Source organism: Numenius arquata, chromosome 8, assembly GCF_964106895.1.
Source record: "Numenius arquata chromosome 8, bNumArq3.hap1.1, whole genome shotgun sequence".
Lineage (NCBI taxonomy): Eukaryota > Metazoa > Chordata > Aves > Charadriiformes > Scolopacidae > Numenius > Numenius arquata.
In genome coordinates, this window is record NC_133583.1 from 55,399,287 (window position 1) to 55,424,933 (window position 25,647).

At 39.5% G+C, this 25,647-nt stretch overlaps 1 protein-coding gene across 2 annotated transcripts in view; it reads left to right on the forward strand.

Moving 5' to 3' along the window:
- The window catches only part of ZFYVE9 (zinc finger FYVE-type containing 9), a 39,240-nt gene that overhangs the window by 3,748 nt on the left and 9,845 nt on the right, over positions 1 to 25,647 (forward strand). Inside the window, exons 3-11 of one of the 2 annotated variants that reach the window (XM_074152756.1) lie at positions 4,133 to 4,232; positions 7,865 to 8,041; positions 8,367 to 8,536; positions 9,655 to 9,778; positions 11,512 to 11,634; positions 12,915 to 13,070; positions 20,884 to 21,108; positions 23,510 to 23,592; positions 24,336 to 24,440. In XM_074152756.1, the coding sequence (XP_074008857.1) occupies positions 4,133 to 4,232; positions 7,865 to 8,041; positions 8,367 to 8,536; positions 9,655 to 9,778; positions 11,512 to 11,634; positions 12,915 to 13,070; positions 20,884 to 21,108; positions 23,510 to 23,592; positions 24,336 to 24,440 (1,263 nt within the window). The remainder of the gene's footprint in view (positions 1 to 4,132; positions 4,233 to 7,864; positions 8,042 to 8,366; positions 8,537 to 9,654; positions 9,779 to 11,511; positions 11,635 to 12,914; positions 13,071 to 20,883; positions 21,109 to 23,509; positions 23,593 to 24,335; positions 24,441 to 25,647) is intronic. The other variant, XM_074152757.1, reaches the window with a different exon arrangement.

A 25,647-nucleotide genomic window follows, 5' to 3' on the forward strand; every position in this document is an offset into this window, starting at 1 on the left:
CTCTTGTCAAGTAGTTACTAATGAATATTTTTAAGATGAAACACTAAAGCCCACTAAAAACTGGAGTAAAAGTAATTTTGGTTAATTTAGGCCCTATCCAAAGGTTTCTGAAGTTGATTGAAAGACTGCTATGGGCGATAACTTTTGCTACTAGAAGAGTGCAGGGAAGCAGAATGACTTGAACAAAGGATGTAAAAGAAGCAAATGTATCTGGAGTGCTCAAACCCTTGTGCCGCCTGTTTCTGGAAGCAGCCTAGCAGAAAAAACAGGCTTGCTCCTCTGTAATGGACTATGTATGTGTCCCATTTGTCCCTTTAGTAACCAAAATGCATAGCACTCGGTCTCCTTGCTGCAACACCGGATAAATAGATTTTATTCAAATTTGATTTTGAAAAATGCTGAAAAATCTTTCCCATGATACTTTTAAAAGCTGAGCAGATATTCATTGTGCACTGGTCCAGGACTTCCAGTTGCTTGCTTCTGGCCATCCTCTTGCAGGTTGTTTGCAGTGGAAGTCCTGGTGTGGAGCTAGTAACCACAGGAGATCAATAAGCATCGTATGAGGTACCTGCCTACCTTTTGTGTACCTTTTGGTTAGTATCAAAGGGCTCAGTCTTTCTCATTGCAGTTAAGGAGAATCTGTAAGTCATATAACTCAATGTCCATCATTTTAGCTTTGATATATTAACTTATATTGTCACTTATATAGGTGATTATTTTGTTCTTTGTGAGTTTAGCAAATATGACTACAATTTTAATTTGCAGTAATGTTTTCTCTTTATTTTTGTGTGTTAAACAAGTTCATTGCTTGGATTTAATTACTTCCCTGTAATGACTGAAGCCCTGAATTACACAAATGAGAAGCAGAAAATGAAAATATCTGTAAACAAAATTGATAAAACATGCACAGATAGAGCAAGGCCAAAAAATGTAGTGTGGGTTCTTTTTCTTTTTTTTTCTTTTTAAACTCCTGAAGACAAACCTTGAGAAGAACAAGCAGTTTTGTTTTGGGTGATATGTGGGGAATGGATAAAATAAAAGGTCCCTCTGCTCTGTAGACAAACTTGTTTCTCCGATGTGAAAAATTCACCACCTATTAGTATTTAATATTCTTAGAGTATTCTCACAACGATCCTCAGAATGACTTGTTTCTAGAACTTTTGTTAGCTAAATTTTGCCTGGGCCAAATTTGCACATATGCAGTCAAGAGATGTGGCAGAAAATTCCGATATTTCATGCCTTCATATGTTTCTTTCTCTAAAAAAAAGCACTTATACTGATTCTTGGTATTTCTTAATAAGTCAAATGACAATTAGCACTTACAGCAAATTGTTTTACAACACCTAATTCCTGTAATGGTTCTGGGAGAAAAGAGATCAAAGGCTTTAGCGGGCAAGCTTTAATGAATCTAGCTGTAGTGCCTCGAGGCATAGCTATTCTCAGCTGCCTGCTCTTGCTCTCTGGTGAAGATAACCATCCCCAAAGCAAGTCGTGTTGACCATGTGCCTGTGGTGAAGGTCCTGAATCACAGTGATGCTTCCAATGTTTCTATTAAATGTTTGAATCTCGCTTAAAGAACTGGGGAGATTAATGTCTTCAGCTCTTGCAATTAGTTGTTTCTAGGAGGAGTCACAGGACTAGGTATTTTTGAGCACAAGCTTCAGCACGACAGTTTATTTTTAAGTTTAATTAGCATCATGACAAAACATTGTAGTAGGGGTGAATGCATCTTTCTCATTTGGGAATGAAAATTGCATTTAAAAATAGTTCAGTGGCACCTGGGAAGCCTGTCTCGGTTTTTAATTTCAGGATAATAATTGCAAAATTAATGGAAGATACGAACCTCAGGGGAGTGGTAGAAAGTAATACACTTACAGTAAATTTTGAATTAAAATTAGGAACTTGAAAAATGTGTGTCAACACATTCATACATTTTACCATATGTATTTATGTATTTTCTATTGTCAGATGAAACAATCATCCTTGATAGGAAAAACAGAATATTTGTGTGTCATCTTTTTACTGACAACCAAAACGATATTTTTCCACTAAAATACAAAAAAATCACCAACTCCCCTAGCAGCTAGTGCTTTAACAACTCCCAGTGAACCTGAAAACCCGAGTAACATAGAAACTTGCTTTCACACTGGTATGTGATTTTTTTTTTTTATAGCATGAAATACTGAGTTAATGACTTGGTGATTGTTAGTAACAAGACTGAATTGCCAGTTGTGCTGGCTTGTGGTCTCCCTCTGCATTACTACTGATGCAGAGGAGGGGTAGATAATCTGTCACTGTGTCTATTTTCTCTTCTAATATTTAGATCATTGCATTTGGGAGCTTTGCTGAATGCACGATGTATTGTTTGATTAATAATTAGATATTCATTTGCTTTAGTCCTTCATTTATGGTTGACGACGTTGACTTTTCCGTGTTCGATACTGAGCTTCTGACTGGAAGTTTCTCCCAGAGAACTGAAATGATGTCAAATGTCTCGAAAATATGCTGTGGTGGTGTCCCTAGAATGCTTGTAAATTGGGTTAAGGTGTAAATGCAGAAATGAGATTTTTAAAGTACATTTGAATTTTTGTTTTTTAGAAAGTTTTCAGATGTGGAAGGGTCTTTTTTTATTTTTGCATGAAAATGCCAGTGTATACACACTTATATTTTGTTTCTGAAATGTTTGAGTTGACATAATTAGGAAACATTAAAACTGTTTGAAATGAGACAGGGTGAGCTCTTCTTTCTTACCGTTCGATTTTCAGCTCTCATGGTGAACTCGGAGCTTATTTTATATGTGCATATTTTAAACACTTGCCATTAAAAAGCTGTGGCAAGCATTTGGTATGATCTTTAACTTGATTGAAATTTAGTTAGGCTTATATATATTTATATATGAGAATCTTACATAGTTTCTTGTCTCTGTTACAGAAATACTGCTGTTGTAGTGATGATGGAATAATTTTTTGGATTAAGAAAGCATTACAGATCATCATAACGCATAATGATTTGTAGTTATAATACCCACCTAGAATTAAAATTTGAAATTCTCTCTTGATATCTGAACTCCTTTGTTAGGTAGCTGCTGCTGTTTCTGGATTTCCTGAGTGTGACATTACCTTTCTGCATGAAACGGGTATTCATCTGTATCTTCACATGTCACCAGAATAACAACCTTGAGGAAATACCGATTTCTTTAAACAAAGCAGTTATTCTTTAAATAAGAAATCATTAGGGCACCCTGATTTGTCTGTTCTGCAGGATTTTGAGATTACAGTTGCTATTGTAGAATCATATCTGCATGCAAGTGTTTGTTTTGGTGCAAAGCCATGCTTATACTTTATGGTTTTGCTTCTCTGGAGGAAGCCCCACCACTGGTTCCTGGCCAGGACTGGGGAGTTGTGAGAGCTGGTTCAGGTGAGAAGCTCTGGCAACACAACTGCATCTCCGCAGCAGATTCTTCACAGTTGAGATGCTGTAGTGTTTGTAATCATGTAAATACAGGCTTTATTTAAAAAAAAAATATATAAATCGAGCAAGATTTTCTTGCAGTAGCAATGTCAGTCAGCTTTTTTAGATGTCATTTTATATGTCGAACACTTAAAACATTTTGCTACATCCACTTCAGTCCGAACTGAAGAATAGCGCGTTATATATGAAGAGATTTAAAAGGTAGAGTTGCCCTGCTGCAGATAAAAATGACTTGTTTGAATTAATCTGTGCCACAGCAATTTCTTATACAAAGAAATCTTGTGCATTTAAACATAGTTAATTCTAGAAGTACTCATGCTTTTTCTAAGACTGAAATTAATTCCCAAATTGTTAATTCTGTGAGAGATTGTAAAGTGGTAGGGATTTTTATTAACCCATTGTCATTTATGCCAAACATATTTTAAAAACACCACTGTGCAGTGTCAGCACAACACGCATTTATAGGTTCCACATAATACTGCTTCATCAGGATTAGTAGGAAAGGCATTGGTATTGCTTACTGTGGCTTTAATGGGAAAATACTGGTTATTCACCTCCTTGTTTTGCATGTCTAGAGCTTTACAGATATTCTCTTGTCTGAACTCATCTGTTCATCACATATTTTTGAACAACACTTAAATTGTTTCCCCTTTGTTTCCAGGTTTTTTGTGCAGCGTGCTGTAGCCTGAAGTGCAAGTTGCTGTACATGGATCGAAAGGAAGCTCGAGTCTGTGTAATCTGCCATTCAGTGCTAATGAATGGTAAGTGGAAAGAGAATCTGAGGTGCCAGGCTTCACTGGCTTTGTGTTGAGCTGCACTGATGGTGTTTGAAAAATAAAAGAAATAAAAATATTTTATTTGTATGGATAAGTATGCTAAAACAGCAAAGGTTCTTGAGAGATCAGTATGGGGTCCCTGTAGAGCATGGGGATTCCTAAACTAAATATGATTAACAGAAGGCAAAACCTGTTAAGATTGTGATGAGTTTGGAAGCTTTCATTTGAGAGTGCTATACCAAGATTGCCAAAACTGTGATTTTTTGGTGGGTTTTTTGGGGTTTTTTTTGTTTGTTTTTAATTCGGGAGCCTACTCCCTGTCCTTTGATGGCTGAGTGGATAACCTGTGACACTTTTGTATGGGATGCCAAAGAGAAGAGTAATGCAGTTGTGCCTCTAGATTATGCACTGCAGGAAACTGAGAAAGTAGTATTTATCTACAAATTAATCCAACTCTTCTTTCTCCTGAACTCCTTGGTGCTGGAGTAGGAGGCCTTGTCTAAAAACCTGTCCACAGAGTGGACAACAGATATTGCTTTGGGCACGTTACTGGAGAGTCTGTCAAACCTGGGATGGTGCTGCAGCTAAAAGGCTGATGTGAACGTGGCATGTAAGAGAGAGGTCACAAGAGTTATGAAGCAGAACAAACAAGAAGTTACATTACCTCTGCTTGGTGTAAGGTTTGGTTTTGACCAAAGGGCCATGGAATCTATGTTGTGTTTTGTAGATAATACTTTATAGTGTGAACACTTTAGATATGTGGTATAAATATGGACAAACACAGAGTATTCTCCTCACTGTTTCTTGAGGCTTCTGAAAGTTTCAAGAACTTCCTGAGCTGGCAGTTACCTTTGGGCGATTATGCTGTCCAGTTGACTTATTTCCATGACACCGAGACAGCTGTTGTTGAAAGACTTGACTGTCAGATTTTGTGTCTTAAATTGAGAAGGTAGAAAAATTGCATTAGGTTGAGAGAGGATCCATGTGAGTGCTTAAGCCATGAGAAAACCTGCCTCATCATGAGAAATTCCAGGCACTCTGTCTTTGGTTTCTTAATGGAAAGGTGAATAGGTGACTTGAGCTCGAGGTTTAAATATATATCTGGATAACTGAAACTTGATGACAGAAACTACTTCGATTGTAGAGGAAGGTCTGACAGGTGCATACTAACATGTACTAGATAGAATGAGAAGTCAGACAAATTCAGGTTCTAAAAGCAAATTAATCGTTAGGATAACTAACTATCCCGGTCATTACTGAAAAGTTACCATGGAATCTCCATTGCTGCAAATGTTTAGTTAAACTTTGGAGACTTTGATGAAGGATTGCTGCTGTAGTTTTAACCAAGAATTAGTTAGGAAAATTCTGTTTTATGTCAGTGTTCAGACAAGGTAATTTTGATGGTATCTTTACATGCTACTGTATAGTAGATTATTTGAGCTTCTGTTTTCAGAAAGATCTGTTAATTTGTTGAGCATCTAACTAAACTTAGATGCTGATAGCTTTATTTTTTTCCAAAGAAGTTCAATATTATGCAGGTTCAGTTGAAAGGAACTTGAGATGAGCATCCAAAATTAGTAGACAGTTTCTGTTATTAAACAGGAATAATTTTTTTCTGTTTTGAAGAGATTAAAGATTAATCAGTTTGCAGTGGTAGGACATAATTCTTTACTGTAGGCCAAATGCATAAGGTGACAGCAAGTTGTAGGTTGTAATATCTAGAAATTAAAACCAAGTCCTGATGATGATGTTGAAGGGGTGTGAAATGTTAAATTTTGAGATGGAGAAATTAGTATATTTCAAGGTGTACAAGAACAAGGATTTACACATACACCTGACAAAAGAGAGCTGGCTTCTTTTGGTGGTGAGTAAGATTTGCTTTCATCTGGGGGAAGGGAAGAATCTGAAAATATTTCAGTTGAAACCAGAAGTGTTCTTGTAAAAAGGCATAATAAAATTGATCATATTATAATGATTTCCTTTTAAAAGCCTTTCTGTCCTGTTGCCAGGACAGATACACATTAATGGCAGCGAACAGTGACAGCACTGCTTGGTTTATTACAGGGAGAGTGCTGCCTGCATACTTAGGTGTGCTTGCCTCAGGCTACCTCTCTGTTTCTGTCCCTGCTGCAGTGCTTTGTGATGATGCTTTTGGTTACGGGTTAGTTAACCTGTAGCCTGATCATATCTCATCCCTCCTGATCCTTGCAGTTTCTTTGTCGGTACAGGTTTGGGTTTTTTCCACTCAGTGCAGCAGGTTAAGCATTAATCTTTGCACAGTCTTGGAACCAGGGGTAGGAATAACACTTTAAAAGTAGTTATTTGATTTGGTTGCTTGGTATCTGCTTTGTGTTTCACTGGGGTGTGGGGAGAGGGTTGTGTGTTTTCTGGCACTTTTGCACTGCCAGGCTGTGCATTTAATAAAGTTCCAAATGCTATTTTTACTGTATTTTCAATTGGTAGATATGCTGAGTTGGCACTTCGCTTGATTTACAGAAGGCTTTAAAAATGTTCTTTTACCATGCTTGATTTTTCTAATAAAAGGATCCTGGAGATGTAGCTTTTTTTTGTGCATTTTTAATACTTTTATTTCTAAATGAATACAGAATTGCTGTTAAAAAAAATACTTCCATTTAATTAATCTTTCTCAGATTAAAATGTTAATACCTTTTCCATTGGTAGGCATTTCACTCTACTGGTTTTGCAGGCTGGTGGGAGGAAGCAGGAGGGGTTTGTGTTCTGTTGTGTTCTGTTTGGGGTTTTTTTTGGTCTTATTATTTTCACCTTGGTTTTCTGACAATTTGTAGCCAAAGGAAATATAAGTGCCCTGACAGCTTGGGTGGCACGATATTTATGCCTGACTAGAGGAATGTGTTTATTTGTATAATACTAATATGCTTGAAGGTGCAAGCACAGACATGAATTTTCTGGTACCTTTCATAGCTGCAAGCCTTCCTTCTAGACGAAGAAGAAGTAGTACTGTGGAGATACAGTCTGTTTCACTAGCTAGGGGAGAACTTTCCCTCTGATAGATCTTGTTGACAGTTTTATGTGTTATTGTTTGGGCATTGAGTTAAGGCTCAAGTCATGCATTCAGAATTAATAGCATAAGGGTGTTTTATTTTTTGTAGTTAAGAATATAAGTTCTTCATCTGTACTAATCTGCCCTGGATATAAAGAAATGCAAAGTGCTTTTTCTCATATACAAAACATAAATCTGCTCAAGTGTCCTGTAGGTTATAAAACATTTGTAATAGGAATGTCCATCTGTCCATACAGTGTGATAAATATACATATATATAAGAATTGAGTGTTTTCAGTTAAATCTTTGAAGAGGAAACAAAATGAACCATGAGGAACTAAGCATCATTCAGGTCAAAGTGTGTTGTTATAACTTTTAGAACTGATATTTTTATTGCACAGAACTATTGCTGTCTCTCCTCCTGCTATGCATTTAATTGCTTAATTACAGTCTCCTGGGCTTTTAAATAAAGTAAGAGAAATAGTCTTTGGAAGGTGGCAGGGTCTATACCTACTGTAGCTGAGAACCTAGCTGTATTTTGATCTGTTAGATACCTTCCTCTGTGCTCATGCTTCCTGTTCTTTATTTGCTTTAGCTCAAGCCTGGGAGAACATGATGAGTGCCTCAAGCCAGAGCCCTAACCCTAACAATCCCGCTGAATACTGTTCTACTATCCCTCCTTTGCAGCAGGCTCAGGCCTCGGGCGCCCTGAGCTCTCCGCCTCCCACTGTCATGGTACCTGTGGGAGTCTTAAAGCATCCTGGAGCAGAAGGTACAAGTATTTCTTTTTTTCTTTCCATTTAACCTGTAGTAAGAATTTGGAAAGAATATCTGCACTTTGTTCATTCCAAATACTCCAGCTAATGCCAGTTGTGATATTCCTGCCCTCAATAGGGACAGGCAAAGTATTCTGAGTGGATGGATGTGTTTATACGTGATGCTGCCATAGGGAATGCACTAGATGATGTCTTAAGTCCCTTCCAGTCCACATTTCTCTATTTTTTTATATTTTTTTCGGTTTTGCTCTTCCGTACTCAAATTTTCCAGTCAATGTTGCTGTGAGATCTTAAACCCTAGTTTTTTTGTGTTCTCTCCAGTGGCTCAACCTAGAGAACAAAGGCGTGTTTGGTTTGCTGATGGGATATTACCCAATGGAGAAGTGGCCGATGCAGCAAAACTGACAGTGGCTGGGACAACTTCCACAGGAACCTTAGCAGTGTCGCATGATCCATCAAAGCCCGTGGCCAACAACACTTTATCAGCAGAAGTAAGGAAGCGTTATGCTCTTCACCGCTCAGAATCACAAAATCGCAGAATCACATAGGGTTGGAAGGGACCTCTGGAGATCATCTAGTCCAACCCCCCTGCCAAAGCAGGTCCACCTAGAGCAGGTTACACAGGAACTTGTCCAAGCGGATTTTGAATATCTCCAGAGAAGGAGACTCCACCACCTCCCTGGGCAGCCTGTTCCAGGGCTCTGCCACCCTCAAAGTGAAGAAGTTTCTCCTCATGTTTAGATGGAAGTTCTTATGTTCAAGTTTGTGCCCATTTCCTCTTGTCCTGTCCCTGGGCACCACTGAAAAAGGACTGGCCCCTTCCTCTTGATACCCACCCTTTAAGTATTTATAGGCGTTGATCAGATCCCCCCTCAGTCTACTCTTCTCATAATACCATGCTTGCCTGGGTCATGAATAGTATATCAGCTTCTATGGTGATTTCAGTAAGACTGATCTAGGACATCTGTTGAGGTTTATCTTAGTATGTTGTGTAGCAAGTGTCCTTGCTTAATTTAGTATTTGCAGAGTGCTGAAACAACCGTATATTTTGAACTGAAATGAACTACTGTGGGGCAGAGCACCAAGCAGTGTTTGAAGTCTGTGTGCTAGGTGGCTTCCAAGTCTTTGGCTGTGTATGAAGGCTATTCGTGTAAAGCGTGTTTTTAAAAAGCTGAGTCACGGTCATGAAGAAGTTTGAAACAATAAGATTGTCATAGCACAAAGCAGAAAAATATTTTGTTTGACGCTTCTCACAAAATGATGTGTGCAGGAAAGTGCAGATAAAATCAACCAGTGTTAAATCCACCATACCCCATGTGAGTGGATTTGAGATTTTGCAGAAAGTTCAGATGGGCATAGGTACCTTCAGATATTGGAAGTAAATGGGTATGTGTGGGGCTGGAGGAGGGAGATGCAGTCTCTGTCTAAGCAGGCTTTTTAGTAATAGTTCAAATACAGGAGTCATTACATGTTCGTCTATTGTTAAAGAGCCAAATGACTTGGTTCTCCAGCAGACAGACTCCACCTACATCTACGAATCTAGTCAGCCAGCTCTTACATTTATATTACTTTTGTAATGTTGTCCTTTCTCATTGTTTGCTTCTTGTAGACTGATAATGCTTCTGTATTCTCGGGAAATATAACTCAGGTTGGCAGTCCTGTTGGCAGTGCAATGAATCTAATTCCTGAAGATGGTCTTCCTCCAATTCTCATCTCCACTGGAGTAAAAGGAGGTGAGGGTATAATTTGGCAGCTAAGCTTTTATGCTTACCAGTTGCAATTAACCTAATAGTTGCTGTGTTTATTTTAAAAATAAGATGCTGGCAATATGCTGAATATTTGAAGAAATTCACAGTGAGTACTTGTGCCTAAATGTTGTGACACTCATTTGCACCATTGATCCATATTAGCATCCAGGAAGAGCCCCATCTTGCAATGAAATAACTGTACGAAGTAAAACACAAAGCAAAAAGAAAATTAACTTCAGTCCAGAAATATGTGCTAATTTCTTCACTAATCGGACTGTGGGGAATGTTTCACGCAGAGATACATTTTAATTAGCTTTATGAATATTCATGTTTCCTTTCTCTGAAATTCTCTTGGAACATCCGCTCTGTCTGAGGCATCCCCAAGCACTGCATTCAACAGTGCAGTTGCACATCTTGGCCCACGGTGAAGCTTTTAGCAATTGTGATGCCCCCTCCCAGAGTATTTAAGTGGAGGAGAATTCAGAAAATTAAAAACTATTTTTTAAAAGGTTAAAAAAATGTATGTATTTGTTTATCTGACAGTTGCTTTCCACAGTCTGATTCATGATATTTTTTAATACATTCCTGGGGTTAACTTGTTTTTTCGTCTTTGATTTTTTTATTTCTATTAAATATTTTGCTGATACAGTGCATTTCTGATGTTAAGCTGGAAGTAACCTTTTATTGCAGGATAGTGTGAAAACAAAATGTGAGCAGCATTTAATTTCAAAACAAATCTGTTCCATCCTGTGTTAGCTGTTCATGTGGGTGCCTGATTATTCAGTCTCCTCCACAAAAAAGGAGTGAAACTACAGTATACTTTTCAGCTTTTGTGTAGATAACCTCATATAAATCGTATTTTGCATGCAAAGTTGATTCTGTTTCATATGCTGTCACATAGTGGATTTTCTTTGCAGCATTTTACTTCTGATATTCTAATTCTATTCAAAAAGATTCCAAAAATATTTTTCACATTAGAAAGCCAAATTACCTTTCTTTCTAGATAATTTTAGCTGGAAAGGAATACATTTATTTCAAAATCTGTTTTCATCGGTGTAACTATTTGTCATTAAAGCTTAAATGCAGAGTAGATTGTAATCACATAAATGAAAAATTTTAATTTGCTGGTCATCTAGGTCTAATCATAGAGGGACACTACAGACATCTTTAAAGTTTCATGTTGGGATCTATTTTACACTGGATTTAGACCTTCTATGAGTTATGAAAAATGCTGTTTTGTATAGTGTTCCCCCCTTTGTTATCTTCCCAGTAGCTAATGCACAGAAAGTGTAAGTTATGTGACATAGAGAGAGACCATGTGTTGGTGTTTGTAGTCCAGGACTGATGCTCTTGTGCTTTACTGTGATATAAATGACAATTGTTAAGTTTTTTCATTTGGGATTTCAGTTGGCACCATGACACATTTCTCAATTTGATTTCCATTTTCTTCTCCAGTTGATACCAGAAAAAAGTTGATTTATAAAACAAGCTGTGCTTTTCTAAAGGATGTGCACGGGTTATGGACCTAAATGCTATTGAAGTTTGAAAATACCACCCTAGGAAACAATCAATCAAAAGAGCAATACTTAAATAAGTTTTTTTTTTTTTAAAGGTCAAAAAAGCAAAAAGCATCAAAATCTGGGTTATCTGATTATAATGTAGAGTACCGTGCCAGTAAGTTAAGGACTTCACCATGTGTTTATTTGTTTCTTTCATAGACTATGCTGTAGAAGAGAGACCTTCTCAGATCTCTGTCATGCAGCAGCTGGAGGATGGTGGCCCTGACCCTCTTGTATTTGTTTTAAATGCTAATTTGCTGTCCATGGTAAAAATAGTAAATTGTAAGTTTTTCTTATTAAATATGGCTTCGGGTATGAGAGGGGGAATGTTATATATATTATTAGTAGGAACAGCAGCATTTTTATTTGGTAGGTCAGTCTCTGAAAAGATGCATGGATTGAAAACTTTGTACTTAGCAATATTAAGTTAAATTATAAAAGGCTTTTTTCCAGTGCTTTAGACATCAATACAGATAATTTTGTGTAGAAAATATAAACTAGACTCTAGACTGATAAGAGTCTAGTGAATCTAGTCTAGTCTAGTGAGTCTCAGGTTTGGAGATCAGTGTCTTCTGTCCGACTTGGTAGGGCAAGGTATTTTATCACTCGTTCTTCCTTTGGTTACTTAACTCATTTTCCTGTCATCCCATTCTGGAAAAAGCAGTTAGGATCCGATCCTACTCGGGTTGTGTTCCATTGTGCACCTCTCCTGTCTTTTTCTGTGCTCTCTGTGTGTGCACATGTGCTGAGGGAGGGAGGAAGGAATGGATGGGGAGGCGTATAGATGGCTTCTCATGTTAGTACCTCTTCTCTGTTCATCTCTGCAGGTTAAAACATTATTTGAGAAATTGAGAAGGACAGTTTTGCTGTAAAATGTTTTGGTTCTGTGAAAAGGTCATACAATAAATTAAGATGTTTTTTCGACATCTGGTTAGATAGCAGTACAATATTTTACATATTTATATATAAATGTAATTAGTATGCATATATACACATATATTAGATGAAAGATTTGAATTCAATAATTTCGTATTCTCAACAACTAAATTGTGAAGCTTAGAGCGTGTGTCATCACTAACGTTCACAGAAGCAGAACAACACAGTGACATCTCATGAAGACACCTGACGTCCAGCTATCCATCTTACGAGAGAGTTATCACTGTCCGAAACCAGTTTAGCTGTCAGGATCATGATACGCACAGCCAACAGACTAGACTGGCTTTTTCCCAGGTTCCTTCATGCCCATTTAAATCCTGTCCTTTAATTTGGATACAGAAACTGCCAAAAGTCTGTTCTGTGGTGTTAATCCCACGATCCAACTGGGAGCTGTAATGCTCTGACTCTTCCTTAGCTGTAAACTGGGAATTACTGAGCTACTTTTGGTTTGGATGTGCTTGCTTGCAAGGTAACAGATTTAGAACCTAGTTTATCTGTGTGACAGGTATCACAACTAAACAAGCTGTAAAACTGATTCTTGAAAGAGCTATCTTCCTGTAGTGAAATTTACGCATATTTTATGAAATTCTGATCTTCTGTTCTGATATGTGTTTTCCTCTCTGCAGATGTGAACAGGAAGTGCTGGTGTTTCACTACAAAAGGCATGCACGCGGTGGGGCAGTCAGAGATAGTCATCCTCTTGCAGTGTTTGCCTGATGAGAAATGTTTGCCTAAGGACATCTTTAACCATTTTGTGCAACTTTACCGGGATGCCTTAGCAGGTAGGAATGCTCTCTTGTTGCAAATGGTTTGGATAGATGATGGTACTGGGTCAGATACTCACATTTTTGTCAGTTAGCAAATGGCTGTTTTTGTATAAAAGAATATAAAAAGAGAATAAGGATCAAAACTGACGGGGGCTGAGTTGTTATTGTTTATTAGTATCCAGTATTATACTGAACTCACCAAATAAAAGTATTAACGAGGTGCTGGTAACCTGGGGACCTGCTCCAAGGATCTTCCAGCCTTCCTCTGGGTGCCAGCAGGACAAGGAGTTTGGGCTATAAGGGCCGTGCATAGACTATCACAGCAGTGGAGCAGGAGGGCTCTGCCTGTGACAAGCTGGTGTTCAGCAGCCATCGCTGACTGTCTGCTCTGCCTGCTTCTGAAGGGTGCTGGGGGCAGAAGTTGAATATGGTTAACGTCTGAAATTAGTACGGTACTTCATTTAGCAGTAAGTGTAGTAAGGTACTCAGCAGGGCTCATGGGTACACTAATGACATTGCTTCTAATATTATTTTTTTTTTCAGCTTGAAGTCAGGGTAGCTTTTTTAAAGATACAGAAACAAAATTTTGAGAATCCTTGTGGATAGTATGTTAAATATCCCCGAACCAGGTAGTTTAGAAATTTGATTCCCACAGTGTGTGTGTCTATTGCCACATTAAGGAGCTACTATTTACATTATAAAGTAATACACATATGTATGTATATGTGTGCCTGGAATGAATTATAGGGCATTGCAGAAATTATCTCCAAATTTTGAATTTTAGTATCTCAATTACAAGATTGTGTTATGTAAACCTTTACACATTCTACGTTTGCTAAGTAATTTCCACTTTTAGCTATTGTTGGACCTTAGAATTTAAAAATTGTGTAAGGAAAAAAGCAAGTATTTCGTTCCACTGACTAGAAAATAAGGCTAGTTTTCCAGAGGTGAAATTGGATCGCATTAAGGTTATATACTGAAAATGTATTTATGAAGGCTTCTGCATATCACTTGCAATGCCTTTAGAGTGACTGAATCCAACACTTTAATAAAATAATGAAAAAGATCTTTATTTCCTAAAATGTCTTGATACACCAAAGGTCAGGTTGTTGGGAGAGGTTGCCAGGTTCAGAATGTGCCATTATCACATATTGTAATGGATCTCACGTACACTGGAAACAAACACCTTTCCACACCTCACTTCATTTGCAATGCTTTATCTTCTAATTATTATGTTGATATAGGTATGAAAAATTGCACACACGTGTGTGTGTGTGTATATATATATAGAGGAGATATAAATCCAGCTTGGTGTGTATATTGCAATGAAGTTCTGTACAATTACACTACAGAAATACATAATTTATAACTCCTACATAATGTATTTGGAATTCTTTTTTTAGTGCTCTAGTGGTAGTAATTTGATGCCCTACAATTGCACTGGTGGAAATAGCTGCCCACTATTGTACGATTCTTAATCAGAAACCAAATTTCACTGTTTAAGAACTCCCCTGTGTAATGTTCTTTTGGTAGGATTTGCTCTGTGTTGCGTTTCAGAGATGTGGTAGAAGTAGACAGACACCGGGAGTTGCTGTGTAACACCAGACTGCGTGGAAGTTTTTGCAGAACATAGCACCTTGATAAATTCCCATTGCGTTTTGTAATGCGCTCTCTCAATATCCATCCTTTTTTTCTTTCCGAGTTATGTGTATTTGGGAGGGAGAAGTATATATTAGCATATTTGTAGCTCAGGCTGTTTTAAACATCATTCAGGCAGAGAGAGGAGGATGGTTATGATGCTGCAGGGGCTTCGCTTTGGTGGCTTAATCCCTTGGAAGTGGTTAGCAGTTTGCGTGCTGTTGTAGATGGAGTCAGGCTTCCAAAGTTGTTCGTTTCAGAGGCACTGCACCTCTCCTGGCAATTAGATGATAGACATTTAGAGTAAACAAGAATTCCCATTAGAAGTTAGAGACTATTTAAAACCCTGCCTCGCAGTTTCATTTTTCATTATATAGTGTATTGGTTTAAATTTGTTTTGCCATCAAGAAACTGAAATAAATTCTGTGGATGTTTTTTATTTATGTCCTTTAGTAAATGTTTTCTTAAAAACAGTCATAAAATAAAAAGACACATATAGTATTTTTAATTGGAATGGAAACAGGAATTACTTTTAGTGGTGTTGATGTTGTTTTGGAGTGATTTTCTTGTTTTTGTTTTCAGCTGAAAAACACAGCATTCCCCTTTTGTTTATTTAATTAAATCCCAGATCTACAGCAATTTGTTTTTTCATGAATCACATTTATTTACCAGCTCTTCTTGCTCAAGTTTGGATTCTGCCTTCAAGCCTGCACAAACTTGTATGCACTTACACCTCTTCCCAGGTGTTTCTGCTTTCCTCAGAGGACAACCTGTTCCTTGAGGCCGAGTGGTGACCTCTGTGGTAGTTACTGCTCCCGGCTGTTGGCAGGGTATGGGTCTGGCATCTGCAGTAGCCCAAGCAGAGCTCAGGCCCACAGGCAGCAGCCTTTAGTCTGTACGCTCAACGCTTTGTATTTTGTCCTTCACACTCATCTGCTGTTTCAGCAGGGATTAGATCACCCTGGTGCAGGACCACCATCAACCTTCATCAGTTTTTCTTATGGGAAGTCCTCAACCTCAAGCTACGGTCTGGTGTTAGGACTTTATAATTGTTAAACAATGGAGAGATTTTGAAGGAAAAATGGCATTTTTCACTATAGGTTGTATGTATGTGAGTTAAAATAAATTGTGACTTTGTTAATTAAGGCAAGTATTAATTGCTGTTCAGTTTCCATCACTTCATTTTTCCTCTGGCCCTTCTGTCATCGAGCTCCCTGCTGTGTTGCTTTTCTTGTTTGGAAATTGAAAGCTAATGATTTCTGTTGTGGTTGTAGTAGTTGTACTGTTGTAGTAGTAATCCCATGATTATCCTTGTCTGTTGGCTATAAGCCTGGCAGGAGGTCTAGTGAATGGAAAAATGAGAACTTCTGTCCGTCTGAATGTGTTAATATAGAGCTGCCAGATATGCCCTAGTGCATCAACCCTTTGGTGGAATACAATAAATGCTACTGTTACTTTTGTAGTGAAAATGCAAATCTGGCAACCGTTTGAAATGGCTTTGTGATCTCTCTGGTTTTGGGGATAATCCAGGTGAGGGTGAATCTATCCCAGTCACAGTTCTGTGTATTTTTTACTCAGCCGGGTTTCAATTAGATAAGGTGGTAGCTAATACAGAGTAGATCTATAAAGAAGCCCATGTAGATGTTCTGAGCAGAGAACAGGTGAACTGAGTGAGTAATACACACCTGCAACTGTAATGTGGATGTCCTGTAAGGTGTGAGAGTGATTGTTTGGAATTCTGCCACAGGCTGGTCTGAGGAAGTTTCAGATGCTGGTAACTACTCCTCACAGTGATAATAAGTGAAGCATTATGTCCCTTGTCCCTTGTTCTTTCCAAATTACTTGCTGATGTGTTTGAATAAAAAGATGCTGATTATGTTCAGAACTTTGAATGTTGAGTTTCACGTGTTTTTTCCAAATGTTGGCATCTGCTATAGATGTGTTGTGCCATCAAGTTACGTTCACGGTCTTGTCTCTTCTGTGGCTCTTTGTGGCTCTTGGTGTGGTAGCAACTGGGTTTGTATTGCCTTTTCAAAGAGTATGTGCTCATTTGCTCTTGAAGAAAAATCCATCTGGCAAGATTGTTCCCAGGTGAATATTGCTCTGCATCTCTTGCTGCAGATCTGGGATGTTTGGGTTTTCAGGATGCTGGCATGGTGTTTGGTCCTTGGCAGTTCTTGTTATTGATGATGGTGGAATGAGGTTGGCCAGATGCAGGTAGCTTCCCCAAGCCACATATATGCCTTCCCTGAGACTGGATGACCTGGGATTAACCAAAAGATAGGAAGCATACATTAGGAATTTAACCTCACTGGTTTTGGTAAAATCAGCTAAGTAGCTTCACCACAGAATGAGGACAATAAACAAATGCAGGTATCTTTTTTTTTTTTTCTTTACCTTTCCTGATATAAACTATTTTATTTGAGTCCAGAATGGGTTGCCAAACTGATATGCAAAGTACATTGTTCATCAGAAGAAGATACCTAAGTGAAGAATTCAAAACAGCAAGGATCATGACTGAAGAGAAAGTCATATTGGGGGATAAAAGCATTGTTTTTTAAAGGACTTTATAGAGCTGCTTAGGATTTAAAGTCAAGGGTAACCCAGCATAATTGAGAAGAAAATAAGCACTGACCTCCCGCAGACCTGCTTTAGATGCATCATGCACACTTAAGGCACTTCCTAAATAATATCAACTGTCTGATGTCAGGTGCTGGAACTTAATATAAGGAAAGGCACCTTTCTGTTCATTCTGAGAGTACCTCTTCAGAAAGGAAGTTGTGATACTTTGTAAATTAAATTACATGCTTTTGAGTAGTGTAGCATTTTGGAAGGTCTTTCTGACAGCTACGCTTTCTCTATAAGCCTCTGAAACAGTTCTGTGCTTAAAATGTGTAACAGTGAGTGGGTTGGGTTTGACCACGTCAAGCTGGTAATAGCAACTTATCAGTGGGGCTTTGACTTGGAATCACCTTCAAAGCCGTGGCAGCAAAGGCGGACAAGTCCTGGTTAGCGCAGAAATGTTTGTGGGACTAGCCCAAAGTGGCTTTTTGACCTGGGTTTGCTGGTTGAAAAGGGCACTAGAGAAGTAGGTAGGAAAACGCCTCCTTGATTGTTCCCATGCTCTCCACACAGCAGGGTCTTGCATTCTCTTATAATAATGAATTGCAGCACAACTACCTAATCCCAATAGTTTGTTCTCTTAGTAGTGGTAACTACTCTGTGAGCTGCTTGTGTCAAAAGGAGTAATTTATAACGCTGTGGCTTATGGTAGCAAAGTGCTGAACAGCTGAGTCGCACATTCCACTCTGAGGGATTTTTTTTTTTTCATGTTTCTGTTGGCTGAAAAAATTCTTGTTAAGGCATCCCAAGCGTGTGAGCCTTGAATCTCCGTCTCCTGAAACGGAAAAAATAAGTAGTCGTCCCCTTCTGCTGCAGCACTTGGCATCAGTCACCAGTGGAAATGTCTGATTGCTTTGTCATCCCAGTGGGCAGTACCGCACGTCTCAGAACTATTGGGTATCCTACAGCTTCGCTTTGCCTAACCTCTTTCACGCAGAAAATACTTCAGAAAAGGGCGCAGAATTCGATTCAATTTAGCAGTTCATACACTTCATACATTTTCAAGTTAGAGAGGATTATTGTGGTCGTGTTGTTGGAACAGAGAAGCGCAGCAAGTAATTTTACTATCAGGCCTGTAGCTTCTATTTGGGTAAGAACAGATGGGAAGGCAAAAAGGAAGTATAAATGAAGAAGAGGAGATTAGTGAGGGTAGGTGGGAACTGCAAAAGCAAACGAGTGGAGCTGAGATAGAAAGGTGCCAGCAGCTATTTTAGATAAGAGAAAATCTTGTTCACGAACACCTATCGATACATTGGTTTGCACTCGCCAGCGAGATGCCCGAGTTGGTGCATTAGCAGGGCGTTCACTGAGCAGGCGATAGTGTCGCAGCACAGGCTGACAGAGAAATGCATTTGCACATGGGCAGGATCAATGATTTTCAGCAGCTGACAACATTTGATGTGGCTCTATTAATCACGTTAGTCTCTCAGTTTGATGAGTAGCTACTTTTCATCAAGTATGCTCAGCTGAGCATTACAGAAATTGTAGCCACTGTAAGAGTTCCGGAATTTGATCTGAGTTGATGGTGGCAGCTCTGGCTTGTGTGTATCTGTAAAATTAAAAATTGTCTTCACAGGGTAGTGGCAAGGTACAAATGAATCGCACCCTGCCGTGGGGTGCCTGGGCTGCCGAAGCTCCTTCCAACAGAGGACTTGAGAACTTGGTTTGTGCAGCACCTTGTGGGCGCAGGAAAACAAAAAATAATCCACTAAGCCCACAAATTTGAATAGCAAGGAATCCCCTGAACTTACTTGTTAGTCGGAGTGTAAAAGGAGCTCTTTGTCTACAGACCTGCCAGTAGCTAGATTTAAAGCTGGAGTTCCCAAGGTCATGTGCAGGAAGCAATACTCTGTGGTGACTGTGCCAAGGGGGTCTGGAGGAATGCAAAGCCGCATGGCCATGCCTCTAGAGGGAGGGCAGGTATGACTCTCACGCCGGTGCTGGCTTCATGGAGAGTTGCTGTGACTTGGGACTTTCATAGGGGTTCAGTGTAAAGGTCAGACTTGAAAGGACTCATTGGTTCACCTTTCCTTTGCTGGCCTTGCACTTGTAAATGTATGATTTTTAGGCTGTTTTGCAGTGTAAAAATAAAGAAGGCTCAAACTTGAAGGTCATACCTGTATTACTGAGGATGTCAAAGTTGCACGTCGGCGACTCATGTTTTCACTTAGTTAAAACCTAGTGTTTGTGTGTCTGTGTGTGTCTCCTGTGTGTAAAAGGGAGAAGCCCTCCAGTTACTGTCCAGTTGATGTGCATTTTGGAGACATGCACATCGCTGCCTTGAGGTCAAATACAAACACTCCATTATGAGGTGGTGGAGAAAGAGCAGAAACTCCTACTTAGCAGTCTCTCTGTCTGCGGGTGGGAAAGCCTGGGATTATTGCAGTAGCCCAGGAGGCCTGCAGGAGTGCCTCAAACCCACGCGATTCCTCATGAGTGGTGTGATCAACCACACCGTGCTCTCTGAAATTACTTGTGTCTTTCTTTGAGAGCAAATCAACACTATTAATATTCACATCTTCCTATGGAGAATTGTGATCAGCTGTTCTTTTTTGCAAACATTATTTGCATGCTGTTGTTGTCATTTGATAAAAGGAATCACACCGTGGTTCTCTGCTTCAATGTTAAATGCTGCGTTGGATGCTATAATAATCTAATCAGCATTCAGATTCATTCAGCCATTCCAGTGTAAACACTTTCGGAAATTAAGAGCATCAAAGAATAAAAATGTGAGTGAAAATTAGTGATGTTTCTCCCCTGTGTCTCTCTCAGTTGCGTTTTACATTAAGTATACTAATTAAATAAACACTCTTTTGTGTAATTCTTAAAGTGACCCAGATCTTCAATACATGTCTGAGCAGGCACCCCAGCGGTTTGCCTAAATGGAAAGACAACCAGTGGGCATTAATCATTTGACTGGGTGCACATCTCTTTCTAAAAGTTTAGTTCAGTCAACAACAGCTTCTGCAGTGGAAACCCCTTAAATATCTCGAGGACAATGAAAATAAGACTTTCTTGGGTGCTTTTGTAGCGCTAGGGGGAGACTGTAGGTACCGCTTCCTTAGAAGCAATGCTGGCCTGAGCTGCCCTTCCTCTTCCCTGGCTATCCTGGGATGCATCATCCCTTCCGTTACACTGCCTCTACCGCTTGAAACAAGCGGATCTCCATGAAAGAGGCAGGTCACAGGAATGGTTGAGGTTAGTGTCCCTCCCTGCTCTCTCAGGAAGGGTGGTGGGTCCATGGTTGTATGTACAGTCCTGGTAACACTTGCTGGCATGGCTCAGTCAGGTCCTACAAAACTGACTTCCTACTAGTGACAGTCGCCGAGTACATGTATTACTAAAGCTGGGTCAGCTGGAGATACCGTGGCTCTAGTCTGCAGCGGTTACTCCATAACAGACCTGAGCCCGTGTGCAGCAAATCATTGTTTCGTCTGTGATTAATAGACATCAGTGCTTCGGGAAGCAAAGCGAGTTTAATACGTATTTTTTTTTCCCTTCTGAAAAACTCTTTGACTTCTTGATACAGCTCTCAATCCAGTGAAGTAATGAGCATTTTTCTTCATAGGTAACGTTGTGGGCAACCTGGGACACTCCTTTTTCAGCCAGAGCTTCCTTGGAAGCAAAGAACACGGAGGGTTCTTGTACGTTGCAGCTACGTATCAGTCCCTGCAAGACCTGGTGCTCCCAACCCCACCGTACTTGTTTGGCATCCTCATTCAGAAATGGGAGACTCCCTGGGCTAAAGTGTTCCCCATTCGGCTGATGCTGAGGCTTGGAGCTGAATACAGACGTAAGTAACATGCGTTCTTCTAGCTGCAGTTATTCCTGCAGGAGGATATATTCTGGTTTAGAGCACACACCCCCAGCCCTAAATTGTTACCTATCAAAGTTGCACAAGCTTAAGCAGGTAATTAAAAATTGTATTTCATACCCATGTTGCATCCAGTTAACAGCATGGCAATCCTGAGCTTGTGATATAACCTCCAGCCTTTTTCCAACCGTACTGGTTGCTCAGGGAGATTTTTTGTGGAGACAAATCTATTTCTGAGCAGCTGTTTGTAGTTCACTTAGTGACCTGAAATAGTTGTGTGCGGAACGAGTCTTATTTAGCTGGTGTGGTTAGGACAAGGGAGAGCCATGGAGATGTTAAGCTTTTTCCATGCTGAAATGAAAGAGCGTTTGCTTTTAGGTTTTTAAAACCACGCTTATTTTCCAGAGAATAACAGTATGTGTGCAGGGGCAACGGAGGTGGCGGTTTGTTGCAAAAATTCTGTTGCAACTATTAACAAATAGGCCGGAGAGAGTGTTTCAGCTGAACAAAATCTTAGCAGTCAGCCTGAAATTAGCATAGAGTCGGGATAAAACCCTTTTCGAAAAGCATTTGCCGTCACTGGAGCAAAGAGATTATTGGAAGTCTGTCCACCACGATGGGCCAAAAATTTCCTGTCTTGCTCATCTGCTGTCTTAATCGGTACATCTTGTAAATCTGAATTACTGTCAAAATGGTCTGTTGTTAATTTTTTTTTCAAAACTTTTTAACAAAATAAGTTTTAAAATATACTTTATAGGGATTTGTAAATTTAACTTGTGACTCTTAAGGAACACTGGGATTTTTTTATAAAATACATATGCTACTGGAGAGGAGAAAGAAAGTCTTCAAAATTTGCTTCCTGCCCAAAGAAACGTTAGTGTTAAAGGTCTTTAAATTTTTGTGTGTATCCATGAGGTTTTTTTAAGTCGTGTGTTTATTCCTGTCAATGTTTAGAAAACCAAAGAAAGATGCTCATCTATTGGATGTGACATCTGTTTTTGAGCACAGAAACAAATGTTTTGATTTTCGCAGACAGAAGTACCTGCTCTGAATGTGCTGGGACGCTGGGGTTTGAATTATTTCTATACCTGTGGTCGGGGTTCAGGCATCTTCACTTCTGCTGTGACAGAGTTGACTGCAGATCACTTCCTCAGTCCCCTCTTGGAAACCTGTGTCCCAGGATTTCCTTGGGTACATCCTCTTTTCTGCTGGAATTGTCAGATTTTGTCCAGTGCTGCTGAACACGCAGCAGCTCAGGTGCAGGAGTCACTCTGGGTTGCTTAGCTGTCCACAAAACATCTGCTGAGCATCTGCAGGTCAACTCTACATCTCCAGCAGAGGGAATTCAATGCACCTGGGATGTAGCTGAGCTGCTGTGTGCACCCAGGGTGGTGGACATGGAAAATTCAGCACGTCTTGGTGCCTGAGGACACTGTGCACGAGCTGGTCAGCTGTCTGGTGCACGTGCAGGAACTACCATCTTTCCAGCTCACCAGTGCGCAGGAGCTGGAGCTTGTTTCTATCGGGAAATCGTGATGACGCTATTCAAACCTGCTGAGCGTTTTGCAGCCCCCTCTGACTACACAGGGAACTGTGAAGACGTGCGGCATTTTGGGAAATCAGGCTGAGTGTTTGCCTGAGGATAGTTTAGGAACCTTCCTTCAAACATGCGTTTAGAAAACCTTGGCATTACATATTACTGCATGAGTCATGTCTCAAGCACTGTTATGGCTTCTGCTGCAACATAATGCAATGTAGTCAGATCCATACGCTACACTTTGAATTGCATCATAGATATATGTGTGCCTGGCAGCCAAGGAATGCGGGTATTTTGCATTGCTGACATACCATACGTGTAATTTTAATTGTTTTTTATATACTCCTGTAGAGAACTTGCCACGTTCCTATGAAATTACGGAAACAGAAAATGAGATAATCTCACTATTATCGCTTGAATGTCACGTGTCAGCCACGGAAGCTAAAAGCTTATGATGCTCTAGTGGAGAGCAGCAGAATGGCCGTAAAAAAGGGGGAGGCCGTTTCCAAGAAATAGCCTGAGAAAAGCATTTAGAAAGGTCATCTTTGCAATCAGTGTCCCCATCGCTAGGTTTTGGTCCTGCAGTGTGGCACTTGTTGGCATTGCGCATAATTCTTCTCGCTGTTTATAGTGTGATGGGCAAGGAGCCATGACACACGTGTAAGGTGCATGATAATGTTAAACCCTTCTTCCCTTTTGCTTTTTAAACTCTGGTCTTCTTTCCAATCTCTTCTTTTGCTGCTGCTTACCATGTTCGACTGAGGACATGGTATTTGAGTCTGGTTTTGCAGAATCTCCGTATGCAAATTTGAATCTGATCCTTTCTGTTTTATTTTATCCTAGTTTATCCGTGCCCACTTTTTAGTGTCCGATTCCGTAAGCCTTTGTTTGGAGAGACTGGACACACGATTATGAACCTTCTTGCAGTAAGTGCCGGGACTGAGCTTGCGCGTTCCGTCGGTGTGGATGGATCAGTGTGGGGAGAACTTTACTCCCGTGGCACAGAGTAGCTGGCACGATTAGAAGATGACAGGAGGAAACAGGGGGCATTTGGGTGAATTTACCTGCTGTTACTGATATTGAATGGTAGCTTTTGACAACACGGTGAAGTGTAAAAAGGTACCCAAATCAATATCCAAAACCTGGCCACCTGGGAATGTTTGGATCCAGAAACAAGCGCAGTAGGCGCTGAGATTCCTCCCTCCGAAGTGCTGGGTCATCACAGTGTGCAGTCACAGCTCTCTGATTGTACTTCAACTGAAGCAAAGTTATTAGCTCTTCCTACTTCGCTAATGTTTTCAATATAGAAAATTCTCTTTGATGCATGACTTAATTTCACTGCTAGAAACACTAATAGCTCTATCCAGTAATGTAACAAAACACAGAGAGCAAATTTTCTTACATACAGTGATGACATTCAAGGCTGGAGAATAATAAATTTGATGTAAGAAAATCAGTGAAATGGCTAACAGTCGTGATGATGGGTTTTCATTTGTGTACTGCAATTATGTAGGTTACAAGCTGTGATGTCTCCATTCCTCCCTGCCTTTCAGTCACTGATTACAATTACTTTAATGGGCTAACTAGGAGTCACTAGGATAGTTATGAAACCTACAGTGCTAATGTTGATCATCATGCCTAACTTTTAAAAACTTGTTTTAATTACCAGGACTTCAGAAATTACCAGTACACACTGCCGGTGGTCCAAGGTTTAGTGGTTGATATGGAGGTCAGAAAAACCAGCATCAAAATTCCCAGCAACAGATACAATGAGGTAATGCTGAAAGCACTTATTAGTATTTTCTGGGTTGCTCTTTATTTTATGTAAAACTTCTCCCAACATGTAAATTTTCTACTTGATTTCTGATGTGAGAAAATCAGTGCCTTTAGGATTTAGTGCTGTTGAGAAAGTGTAGTGCCCGGATAATTGAACAATAATGAAAGCGAGCAATTGAGAAGGTGATGGATTTCGTGGTCTGTCTGAAGAGAAGGGGGTAATAACTTGGTGTTTTGAAACCAATCAGCGTTTGGGGTGAGAGCAAAGCTCCTGGGCAAAATGGCATTTGTAGAAGTTCTTGTAATATCAGAGCGGAATACAGCTTTATCTCAAGAGAGAATTTCCCCGCAAGAAGCGTTTGAGTAAAATAACAGCGAGAATAAAGAAATAAATCGGGGAAAAAAAGGAAAACCTCTTTTAATGTGAAGTTTTAAAAAGCTGAAACTGATGAAGCAAGAAGTTAAAGGGTGTGTTAAAAGGTGTGTTAATTCTTGACGCGGTTGTGAGAAAGAGGCAAAGGTCAGTAAAGTTTGCATGAATTAAATAGGGGTTGGCACACAAGGTGTCGTTGAATAAGTGTTAGCTGTGGTATTTAATTAGAAAACAGCATCACTCAAACTCTAGAAAGTGGAAAACTAATTTTAAATCTCATGCAGGAATTAAATGTGGAGAATCCAGACTGTAATTAACAAATTAAACATTAATATATAGTTTTTCTATTAAATATGTATTTTTATCTTCAAAACTATTTTAATTTTCTACAACTTCTACAACTTCCTTTTCTGAAGGACTAAAAGGCAACTAAATGACTGTCATTTTTTGATCAGTTGCCTTGTTACAAAGCACAGTTGCTGTTTCCCGTTGTTTCTTGTGCTAAAGGCAGCTACTGGTCTCCAGAAAGACGGCTGCTGTGGAGCTAAAATCTTGTTTCTGGAGCATGACATGATAAACGAGATAATGAAATACACTGTTGTCTGATGCAAAATCTTAATTAAGTTTCCTCCCCAAACATTACACCTGTGCACATTTGTCAATAGTGAGCCATCAGCTAATATTCCTGACGCTATAATTAAGGTTTTATGTTAGACTGAGAGAGACAAACGTGCTGTGTGTAGCGTGCGTGCTTACCAGCTACAGGAAGCAGAGGATGGGAATGAGTGCTGTTAAGAGATGTCAAATAATTCAGCATTTTCCTTCTCATCAG